This window comes from Protopterus annectens, chromosome 12.part0 (assembly GCF_019279795.1).
Source record: "Protopterus annectens isolate FY-2018-M chromosome 12.part0, PAN1.0, whole genome shotgun sequence".
NCBI classification, from domain to species: domain Eukaryota; kingdom Metazoa; phylum Chordata; order Ceratodontiformes; family Protopteridae; genus Protopterus; species Protopterus annectens.
Genome location: NC_056746.1, coordinates 600,458,816 through 600,471,866, shown reverse-complemented (window position 1 = coordinate 600,471,866; position 13,051 = coordinate 600,458,816). Strand labels below are relative to the sequence as shown.

General features: G+C 34.0%; 1 protein-coding gene across 2 annotated transcripts in view; it reads right to left on the bottom strand.

Moving 5' to 3' along the window:
- Positions 1-13,051, bottom strand: part of LOC122816737 — a 228,421-nt gene that overhangs the window by 153,169 nt on the left and 62,201 nt on the right. For both annotated transcript variants that reach the window (XM_044089730.1, XM_044089731.1), the window contains exons 17-20: positions 12,069-12,160; positions 10,180-10,283; positions 7,910-8,077; positions 2,769-2,968 (exon numbers count right to left, since the gene is read on the bottom strand). In XM_044089730.1, coding sequence (XP_043945665.1) covers positions 2,769-2,968; positions 7,910-8,077; positions 10,180-10,283; positions 12,069-12,160 — 564 coding nt within the window. The remainder of the gene's footprint in view (positions 1-2,768; positions 2,969-7,909; positions 8,078-10,179; positions 10,284-12,068; positions 12,161-13,051) is intronic.

Below are 13,051 nucleotides of genomic sequence, written 5' to 3'. Positions count from 1 at the left end.
ATAAATCCCAATGTCACAAGATGGGTTGCCAACTGGCTTACTGACAGAACCCACACTGTGAATGTAGCAGACTCCAAATCTGACTTAAGACCAGTGACAAGTGGAGTACCACAGGGTTCAGTCCTGGGTCCTCTTCTGTTTGGTATCTACTTCTCTGAAGTACAGGCTAACAAAGAATGTCTTTGGCTAACTAAATTCGCAGATGACTGCAAACTAGGAGCCATAATCAAAACTCCTAATGATGTGGACATCCTACAAAAGGGCCTCACTGAGACAGACGCCTGGTGTCAAAGCCATGGCCTGAAGCTCAATGCCAAAAAGTGCATTGTCATCCCCTTTGGTAAAAACTCTGTACCCATGAACTACCACATAGGCAGTAGTCTACTTAACACTGGAAGTGTGATAAGAGACCTTGGGACACAGGTGGATAGTAGTCTCGCCTTTGATAATCACATCGCCACAGTGGTCAAGAAATCCTTCTATGTAACACACCTCATCACAAAAAGTTTCTCATCCAGAAAAAAAGAGGTCATTGCTCCCCTCTACTCATCAATTATTAAGGCCCATTATATAGTACAATGCCCCTTTTGGTATGTACCTCACAAGACATCTACATCAACTGGAAAGGCCGCAGAAATACCTCACAAAGAGGATTACTGGCCTCAAACAGATGCCCTATGCAGACCGACTCAAAAAATACCAGCTTTACTCCGTCACATATCGCCTACTCAGAGGCAATGTCTGCCTAACATACAAAGCTATGTCAAACCCAGAGCTGTTGGACATGCTCCACTTAAAGAAATCCCCATCCTCCAAGCTTTATGTTCTAGGGACTTAAACCTTGTCACCACAATAAACAGAACATGCTGGAGAGATAGATTCCTGTCCCAGAGACTTCCCATACTCTGGAACAGACTACCTATCTATGTCAAACAGAGTTCCTCATTAGCACTTTTCAAGAAAAATCTTGATGATTGGATGGGTAATAAGAAATTCACCCCAGGGATTACTTCTGTGGTTCTGCTTGGCAGGGGCACAGGAAAATAATTTCCTTGGGTGGCAAAAGCCAGGGTACCTTTTTGGCTAGGCTTGTATAGGCCCTAGGGCCAATAGTCTAGTACCTACCTATGAACTTACTAGCAAACTCAGTGTATTTGCACATATATTGTCACCAACTTTGATATTCTTACAGGTAGCTTAGCTTGGAGCAAAAGTGACCACAGTGTGGGGGGCATACTTGTTTTATCAGCTTTGCAGACCATTAGCCACTAAAGTTAAGTGTAACAAAGACATTTGATTTATAACACTAAAAAGTATAAATGCAAATAAAGCATTAAGACAGAGGAGTTGAGTAAGCAACCCATTTAAATTTGGCATAGAAAAAAGTATTTTATGAATATTCTACATTAATTATGGAAAAAAAATAGTATTTTTATGTCGTGGAAATTGGGTTAGGCATAACACCGGTTTAATTTTGCAAATAATCATGTAGGAAAGAAAATAACTATAATTACAGCACCTTATCTCTCAAGGATAACATGATTATTAGTACAATATTTTCTCTACAAAAGTACATACAAGAATTTGAGTAATGTAAACTTTATCAAACTTGTTTCATCTTTATAAACAGAAATTCGTTCATAATATGTGTTCTGTAAAATGTTTTGAAAATAAGGGTGGACAGCTAGATCATCATGTTTCTGTTCACAATGCATATCTTATAAAGTGTGCTCCACTTAAGATGTGTCCTAATAAAAGACCTGGGTACTGATGTGGAGAAGTCTATCTCATTCAATGATAATGATTCCACGATAGTCAGGAAATCCTTTTATGTGGCCTAGTTAATTTCCAAGGGAATATCTTCGGGATCCAAAGATGTCACCCTACTGATTACACTTTTCCCTTTTAAGGTGTGTCGCTGAATACAATGACCCCTTTGGCAAACATAAATCAAAGAATATCACTCAAATTAAATGATCCCACAGATATCATATAAAAATAATAAAAGACTTAAATCCTTCAACAATCCTTAAAGTTGGTTCTCTATAGACTGTTCCAAGATAACCTGTCTTGTGTTTTGGGACATGAAAGCCCAAATCTATTTGATCTCCTATTTCTTTGCAAAATCAATTGCTTTACAAACAACTGCACTAGCCATCTAAATGTACACCATAGAATTAACAAGATTCATCAGTGGCATAGTTCATTCACATTTTCAAAGTCTGTTGAATAAGTTATCATTACCAGCCAAACAAAATACTACCTTGACTACCTTTTAGGCTACCACTGATGACTGGATAAATAGACACAACTTTACACTAGGGTTATCATGTACTGCCCTGCTCAGTTTAGGAGATAACCACTTTTAACTTCTTGACAAAGAAGGTATGAGCTTTTAAGTATAATTGCTTAAAAATGTATACAGCTAGCCATATGATGTTTTTTGTGATTGCTTAGTTTGCATTGTTTCTATCTTCCTATTAGGTAAATATTAGGAAATGCATTACTGTGGTGGTGGTGCTGCGGTAGCGTTGTCACCTCACAGTAAGACGTTGTCCTGTTTGATTCTCAGCTAGAGCGTCTTCTGTGTGGAGACATGCGTGAATGGGCATACCTTCATTGAAGGTTGTGCATCAGGGCCGGCAACTCAGCACGTAAAAATCTACTGCCAATTATTGGTGGACTAGAGATCCACTGTGGTGACCCCTAAATGGGAAAAGCCAAAAGACACAACAACATTACTGAGATGTATTACTCATCATACTTACACTGCTCTTAAGGATGTGCAGGATATGTTTTGAGGTATTTCATCAAGAACAGAGGCATCAATGGTTGGAAGAACTGGTACCAATTGTTCATTAAACAACTTATTATACTGTTCGTCAGTGTAAGTAGTTATTTCTTCTTTCACCTGTTCCACTGTAGTGCTCAACATATAATAGCTAACAGTTTTATCTGCTATAGGTTCCTGCACCAGACAAAGAGAAAAAGAAAAATGTCAGATGTTACCAAAATGTATTTTGAAGAACACTAGCTATAGCATGATATGATTCAGTTTTTCTAAATATATTTCTTATAATCAAATCTTTTCCATGGTTTCTCTCAACTATGTAAACTATATACATTAAGCTAAATGCAGACATGCATATAATTTTATTTTCAAAATTTAATTATAACATTTTTTTAATGTATTGAAATACTGGAGCAGAGCCACCACTAAAATGTGATGGCCACACATTGGTATAAGCAAATGACTTCATAAGAGATGTAAATGTGGAAAAATGTAATCCAGCATATTCTAAAGTAGCATTCTATTACCTATTTGTGATTCATAGTGGAATGTTGTTGCTTTTCAGTGCTGTTTGCAGATGTGTTATATAAAGAGAAGTTTCTCGCGGACTATCTACTTTACAAGCTATGAAGATGCTGTCACTTGCTGCTACCTTTCTCCAGGTATGACTTGCTTGTCTTGATTAGCCCAAATCACTTGTACCCAGTAGTCATCAATGGCTAAGAAAGCAGGGACATAGGTAAAGGATAACTCATTATATTTTTGAGGAGATACTTGATAGGTTCAGAGTGGAAAGCAACATTATAAGGGTCTTAGTGAGTGCTTATGACCCCATTGGGATACTGAAGAAATGCATGGTCTTCTTATCCCTGTGGATACTAAGATATGCATAGCTCTCTGTATATTTGCCACAGGTGCCTTTCACAGACAGATTGAGAACATGTTGGATATCTCACAGACTTCTGCCTTGAAAGTACTGTAGCATCTCCTGGATGTAGTCTGGGCAACCACAGACTTACACTGAGAGCAAATCATTTGTAATCAGACGTAGGGATTATGAGTGATTCCGGCAATGATATCAGTGGACCGTGCCGTGTGGTGCATGGACTGCTGTCATTGATATCTGACATCCCTTCTCATTAGAATAGGGGCTCGTATTATTGTTTGAAAAGGTCATGGCAGAGTGATAACTGACTCCTGTTCAGTAATGTTAAAAGGCATCATATAAGTAATAATCACATTTTTAACTGTTTTGTACAATAAATTATAAAAGTGGTTTACATGTGTATGCACATTATGTATGGTCCTCAAGTGCTACAATTCATAAAAATGGTTGATTCCATATTTAACAACAATTCATACCCTGCATTCCATTAATTACTACTTCACACTAGTATTTTCATATGCAAATTTTATTACTCTTATTATAGTCTCATCTGTTGCACAGGCATTTAATATCTTTCATAACTGACCATGCGCAATATTGTTATATCAAATTCACAAATTTTTAATCTGTCTTTTGATTTTATAATATTATACACCATCCCTTTAATTAATAATAACTCTTGAATATTTTTACTTCTTATACCAAAAATTATTCCCTTCCAAATCATGCTTAAATCGTTTCTAAACCTTTTCTGCATTATTTTCATAAAAATTATATTCTGTATTTGTTCTTTCTTATCATCATTTTTTCCATATTAACCTTATTACCCCTGCAGTCAGTAAACCCCATATTTTTTTCCATTCATTAAACAAACAGACCAAGAATTTATTTTCTTGTACATCCAAATCTTTATACAATTTATAATCTACTCCATTAGGTCCTGGTATTGTCTTTTAATCCACCATTATTATGTCTATCATATCCTCTAATGAAATTTCCTTATACAATACTTAATTATCATTTTCATATATAGAGCTCCTTAACCATTTAATACTCTTATTCACACTATTTCTTTTTATAATTTTCTAAAAACAATTAATAAAATCTCTATAACCTCAGGTTTTTTCTTTCTGTCTTCTAACTATGCTCCATTCCAATGTTAATATACAGCTTTTAATGGGTCTACTACAAACTGTATAACAAGAAAAAAAGTAGAGCCAGCAGACGTTGATCAAGGAGATCCAATTTTATTGTGAAAGGTTAAAAAACCTGTGTAGGTTTTTTAACCTTTCACAATAAAATTGGATCTCCTTGATCAACGTCTGCTGGCTCTACTTTTTTTCTTGTTATACAGTTTACTTCAGTGCCATGCAGGAACATCTTTTTTTGGTGACTCTGCTACAAAGTGCTCATGTCCTAGTAGCTTGTGACACACCTGCGCACTGCTACCTGCACAAATATCTAGTAGTAAAACTCTCATTAGCTTGATCTATCATTTTTATGTAGCCCAACCCAGACCAGACCCCATAAAACTACATAACCCAACTGGAACCCATATGGTAACTCTAAAACTCCCATCCAGTTCCCAACCTGACTCCCTGTTTTACTTTAAATCTTCATAAAGTGTATATATATATATATATATATATATATATATATATATATATATATATATATATATATTATTATTATTATTATATATGCATAACGGTTGTAGGAAACATGCGGAAGTGCAGGTGTTTCAAACAAACTCGACATACCGGGCGTGTCAATATTCTGTTGGTTAGCAGATTCGCTGTTTTGAGGATTCAATGGTGCAGTTTCCAACATTTTGAGTCAGTGAAGTAAAGAGTCACACAAGTTTGTTGTGACATTTTAGAGGTAAACTATATATATATATATATATATATATATATATATATATATATATATACATATATATATATATAATATATATATATATATATATATTATATATATATATATACACACATATTACAGACCTGCACAGTGTATACTCACACACACATACGTGTGTGTATGTGTGTGTGTGTGTGTGTGTGTGTGTGTGTGTGTGTGTGTGTGTGTGTGTGTGTGTGTGTGTGTGTGTGTGTGTGTGTGTGTGTGTGTGTGTGTGTGTGTGTGTGTGTGTGTGTGTGTGTGTGTGAGTGTCTGTGATTATATCATATGGTCAAAAAAACATATAAATGTATTTTATTTTATTTATTATTTTATTTATTTTATTTTACATTTGTTAACCGGGCTAGTCTGGCTGGATACATGTCCATTTTCAGCAGAGGCCCGAGGAGAAAAGCTCCACTATCATACTATAAACTTTACAGTTCAAAACAATCAATGAATCAAAGACAATCAAACAAAGACAAAAAGCAAACAACAATTAAATAAACAGTGTAAAATATGAAAGCAGATAAAGGATCGGTTATTATGTAGTTTAGAAAAATGCAGAGGTGGTATAGCAAGAGATAGCAGTGGAGAGGCAATATTAAAAAGAAATAATAGCTAGAGAGAGATTGTAATGGAAAGAGGAGGATATATATATTATGCAGGGGGTAGGATTTGGGCATCTCCTCTTGCAAATATACTTTTAATTTTGTTGCTGGCTTTTGCAGAAACCATTTTTATGTTCTGTACATCAGTGTTTTAAAATGCGATTGTATGTTTTTTGGGAAATATGATATGTCTATATAATACTCCTTTCTCAGAAAAATGAGAAAACAAACTGCAAGTGATGAAGTATAAATGTTTGATCATCAACCTATCAAAAAAGAAAACTGTATTTATTTATTTATTTATGTATGTATGTATGTATGTATGTATTTATTTATTTTTGAGGTACAAGCCCCTCTGTACTCACCAGATAGGAGTTTGGTCCTCTAATATTTTTGAAAGTAACACTGATTACTGTTTATTTAACAGAACGTAATGCTGGTAGGTTATTCACATATGTTGATTGTAGTCTGTGAATTTCTTATTAGGAATTAGGAGGAGCAGAATGGTTTGCCTGCATCATATTGCTTTTGTTCTGTTTTGTTTATTAATTTGCCTTTTCTCTTGTAATACCCTTAAAGTCAACTATGGCCAAATCTATCATTACTTAAGCATCTGTCGTTAACACATTATACACTACTCAGAAAGGAACCAGGGATACATTTGTCCATGGTTTGGCTTCTATGCATGTTCCCCAGAAGCTAATAATTATGATATAAAGATGTGAAGGTGTTTTTCTCTCTGTTTATACAATGCTGCTGTCTCTATAACTTTCTATATATTTTATCATTCACAGATTTGAATATTTTAGTGCAAACATGAAATTGCCTCACAGCAAGAGGTTCTCCGGTTCGATCCTCGGCTGGGGTGCCTTCTGTGCGGAGTCTGCATGTCCTCCCTGTGGTCGCGTGGGTTTCCTCCGGGTGCTCCGGTTTCCTCCCACATCCCAAAGACATGCTGCAGGTGGATTGGACACTCTAAATTGGCCCTAGGTGTGCGTGTGAGTGTGCCTTCTGTGGAAGGTTGGGCGCTGAGCTGGCAACTCGACACCGTAAAAGTCCACTGCCATTCAATGTGCGGACAAGGTGATCCGCTGTGGCGACCCCTAACCGGGAAAAAGCCGAAAGAAGAAGAAGAAGTGCAAACATGAAATTCTAGGACATTCTCTGTTTCATTTCAAACATCTCAGAATTTTTTTTTTATTTCTGTAAACTTGAAAAACTATACATTTTATATGGACACTGGCTCAGCATATGTTGTAGGGATGTGTTTTTTTTTCAGTTATTTTTAACCATTATACCACAGTTTCTATATTTGTTTCCATGCTTTTATATTAGAGTCAGCTGAATGTCTACAGTATTATCTATGCTAAATTATTCCCATTTCTTTTGATTCTGATTTATGTTCTTATAAATCAAGTACTTTGATTTTTTTCTGTTTGATAATATGTACCTTTAACTTTAAAAGCATTGCTAAATAAATTACCAACCCTAAAGAGAGCTGCAGTAATTCTGTAGTTCTTGTGATCACATATGCACTGCTCATATATAAACAAATGTTAATAAAAGTGCAAAAGAAGCAAGTATTAACCGTATTAATCTATATTTCATGATATTTTTCTAAATAGGATATATATCATGACCAGACATAATGTCAGAAAGCTATTAATGTGACAGCAGTTCCAACTGTAATTAACTAAAAAAAAACATACTTTATATTATTACCTTAGTGGTACTTGATAGAGAAGTCCAGAAACTGAGTAAGTCATCGTTGCCATTTCTGGTTATTAGTTCATTGAAGATTTCTTTTACTTTTGTGATATTTGTCAGCGTATCAGAGAATACAGCCACAGTTGCCATTTGATCAGCACTAAGAACATTCAGATGGTCAAACTATAATACAAGTGAGAAGATTAATTTATTGAATTCAGTTTTAAAACATAATCAGCTTACAGTTTTCATTTGTAGCTACTCTGAAAATGATTTAAACAGTATTTTGTCAAAGTATGCTATTATGTTTCAGAATTAAAAGTGGATATTAGAATATTTAAGAAAGCTAGAATATATGTCTATCACAGGCAAAGTACACATGAAGAAGTGGAAGCATTTATTTTCCGTCATGATGTTTATCATTGTATCATTTTAAATAGTCCAAGATCATTATGGATATGTTACATTGCACACTTGGAATAATTTGTGACTGGTGATACATCATAGTTCTGATGCAAAATTGTAAATGATAAATGTACAAGGTGTGATGAATCATTACACTTGCAATACCTGCTGGATTTCTCTCTGATTTATCTTTTTAACTGCACATGTACAAGGGTACAATTTGCATGCTTTGTTTCTATAGTACTTTGTATAAAGTTACACTGATTACTTATCCTACTGTTATACATTGTTGCCAGCTAAGATACTAAATTACTATTTAATTACAAAGAATGAGGACGATCTCTCTTTAAATCAGAGTATCATTTGAGCTGACCTTTATCTCCAGCCTGTGATTCAGAAACTCAGAATGTTAAGCAATCAGTGGCATTGATTATAGTCAGAAATATGCTACAGCTACTACATAACTGGAATCTTGTGACAGACTATATGTTTTGATTGGAACTATCACACTCATGCAGAATGCAGCATTTTGTGACAATTTTATCATATTGTATTTTTAGGAAACAACATTCCTGCTAAAGTCAAGTTAATGGACTGATCCTTTATTTTAGACTGCAGATGCATTTGTAAAAGATGTATTGAATTAGTAACACTATTTAATTAAATTATAGTTCATATCTAATGATCAAAATAGGTGCTGACTTTATTTGCCCAGTATCCATTAAAAACTGTTTTTTTCATATATATCAGACTAGGAATAATAAGCTATTTAATTCCACAGGGACTGAATAAATGAAATAGGTAGTTTTGAAAAGTTGGAAATTCATATTAAGAACAATAATTTAATTAAATTATGCCCATCACTAAAATAAATGGAAACGTTTGAGTGAAACAGTATATGGGTTACTGTCTACATACAAAAAAGATAATAGTTTTAATACTGTTCTTCTCCATTCACTTTGTATGCAGAGTTCTATAATCCGCAAAACAGATGGTTCAGGAATTTTAAGAAATGTGAAGAATAAAAATTAAATGTTAAGTTCAAATCTATCTATAATACAGCTTCCAATAAAAGAAAGATGCTGCAAAGTTTATAAGAAATGTGCTTTGTATTGTAACTTCTTTTTGCTAGTATTTTGTCAGAGGTAGAGATTACATCTTCCTTTATAGTATTGCCACACCAAAGGGTGAAAAGGTCACACAAACAGGAAAAAACAAACCCAGCCAAGCTAAAGTCTTCACTGTGTAATACCTTAAACTTCTGCAGTATAGGCCCAGAGATGTATATGTAAATGACTCCTGAAGGACATGCCGGCTACATGGCTTCTCACATGTCACTAATTAAATCTTTATGGGCACATTTAGGACAATAAAGTTAAACTCTACTAGCTGTACACATGCATTTTTCATTTTTTTTTTTTTTTTTTGTTTACAATGATGGAACAGCATAAGATATTGTTTGGCTACACTTTAGAAACGCAAAGCTTAAAATCAAGCCTGATATCTATAAAGTTTAAGGTGCCTGCAAAATAACAAAAATAACAACCAAACCATAGGGTAAAAAGGTCACACTAACAATGCTACACTGCAAAGCATGACTAAGGTGTTTTTGCCCATGCACTGTTTACAAAAAATAAATAAATAAAAAATAAAAAAGCTAAAAACAAGTTACAGTACTCAAGAAAGTAGTTAGAGCTTAGCTGCATATTAAACTGGCTGATACACTTTTAGATCTGTATTTGATTCCAGAATATAGTCTCATTAAAGTAATATTGAAGAGATACAATTCATGATAATGATTTACACTTATAATATAGTTCTCATATTTATGACTAGGCAGACATCAATTTCAAAATTAAAGTTTAAAGAAAGGCTCTTACCACATTGATATTTTGATTAAGCTGAAGTAAGGTCATTATGTTCTCATTTTGTGAGAATCTCTTATAATGAATATGGAGCCAGTCAACATTATCAGTATCACATTCTGCAATGGAAACACACAAATGTTTTAAGTCAAGAAGCAAGTTCAATTTCAAAATAGTATGCACATGTGACATTCATTTATTAGCTTCTAAACGCGATAGATAAGCATGATGTAGGAGCAGAAGAATATGTCCTCAGGCAACATGACAGCTACAACAGGTATGCAAACTATATTTTTGTACTGAGCTTAAATCATATATTATTAAGCGCTAGAATATAAGGTCATGCAAGTACCATTCTATGTGTAGGAAGTGGACAAAATGGACAAAAATGCACTCTGGCTGTAGCAGTGTGCATGTTCCCTTCAGAATCTCGAAATCCTAAAACATCGAAATTCATATGGTCGAGACCATATGATTGAAGTTTTAGAACTTCAAAATTCTGAACAGAGATCTTCATACAGTGCAGAACAGGAGAATTACCCTTTCCTTGCTGAAGTGTGATCTCAGAGTTGGTATATTTAAGTAGCAGCCCCCCCCCCCCGCAGAAATGTTTAAAAATATGTTTTTTTTTAAATTTTGGACTTGTTTCGGAATCTCGCTATTCCAGAACATCGATCATATGGTCTCGATCATATGAAATTTGATGTTTTAGAAATTCGGGATACTGAAGTGAATCCGTTTGTAGTTACATCTGTTGCCCTTAATTAGAAAAACTATATTTTATCAACTAGTCATTCACTTGCCTGTTACTGGCACTGTATAATGTAAATATATCTTCTGAAAAGTAGGACAGGGAATTTAATTCTGTGAGCAGCATGGAATAAAAAGCATGGCTGTTAGAGATATCAGCTTTCACTGTGGAAAATATGGACTGAGTCTGTATAACTTCTGCTAAGAGATTCTCCACACAGAAGACTCCTTAATGATGGGTTTAGCGGGTCAGTGTGAATATAATTGAAGCTTATTTTCTTCACTTAAATAAGAGTGCTTTGGATGACATTTCATCTAAACAACAAGTGAAGGGAGCAAGTGGGTCTTTCCCTACCCCAAGATTCTAGGGATTTAAAATTTGTAATACACTGCACATATTCTGGGTGTGTATGCTGAATGCATATGAATCACTGGCAATTTGAAAACTGACTGTTTCAAAACCCATAATTTGGAAACATGCTGTATTTATTTTCACTGTAGTGTGGCAAAGTCATATAATTACATAACTGAAATGTTGGTGACCAGCTACAAATGGAGCTCATTTTCTGCCTTATTTACAATACTCTTTTTGTGTTGTATGTTTTGTCTTGCACTGGTTTACCATATGCTCTCTTATGTTATGTTATAGATCTTCAAGTGCTCCTGTTATGCTTTTTTCCTTTCTTGCCATTGTAAGATTCCTGATAGTCGCATGATGGTGGCAGTTTTAAATATGTTGATGATAGTTTGCTGACCAGATTTTCTCCCATTTGATAATGCAGTTAAATCATGGATAAGGAATGTTTTGGATGACATGCCAATTTGATCATTTGATCAGAGGACAACTACAGTAAAATAATAATTTATAATCATACATATGTATTTTAGAGGCAGCGGTATGCCTGCATACATCTTAACACAGACAGCTGAGATGCAGCTGAGTATTGCTTTAAAATTCTTGTATATTCTGGAAGTACATCCTCTTTTTATTTTGAAAGCAGTTGGCTCACTTATGAAATGTGAGCAATAGACTAATCAAATACTGATACAGCTAATATAAAAAATCTGTATGAGCAGGCAAATGCAGACAATAAGCGACATATCAACAGAGTACCTTCATCAAAATTTTTAGAATGAAGTAATTTGGTACTCACTTAGATACTTCAGACTGTTGGAAATCCAGTGTGCAAATGCGTCTTGAATGTCCTTTGGCAGAAAATCATATGGAATGTCAAAACCACTTACACTGAAAGAAAATAAAATATTTTACATATTTTTATTACTGAATCTTTGGGTTCCCATTTCTTTAAACACAGTTAGCTGTAAATAAACCCTAAGCTGCTTCAACAACTATTAGTGCAACTATTTGCAAAATATAATATAACACTTTGAATGTTTCTTAGAAAGACTTCACTACCAGTATCTTCCAATATGGTTGTTTTGTGGCCACAACACTGATATTTAAATATACTGTCTCCTAGATTACATTTACTCTCAGTTGTCCATCCTCACAGTCAGTATCTAAAAAGTTCTTCTTCTTTCGGCTTCTCCTAGTTAGGGGTCGCCAACTTCAACAAAAGAGAAACAAGTGAAATCCATTGTTGAAAAGTCTGTCTGCTCAGAAAAAAGGAATGATTCACTGAGTCTTTAGAAAACGTGAAACAATGAAATGATTAGGTAGCCCGTTTATATGAGTACACATATGCACAAAATGCATAATGTCAAGTTAGCCATGAAAAGCTAAATAAGTAATTTTAGTGACTGCAAATGTAATGCAGTTGTTCACATTTCAGCTTAAGTTATAGGAATTGCTGATGCACATTTTCAAAATTTTTTCTGTTGATCAAAGTTCATTGGTGATTAAAAAAATAAAATTATATATATATATTTTTCTCCCTCTCTCTCTCTCTCTCTCTATATATATATATATATATATATACACATATATATATATATATATATATATATATATATATATATATATATATATATATATATACACATATATATATATATATATATATATATATATATATATATATAAATGTAAATAAATAGATATATAGCTTTATGAGTCTACTTCAAATCATCAAAGTTTAAGAACATTGAACATCATATGGTTGAAAATGAAATAAAT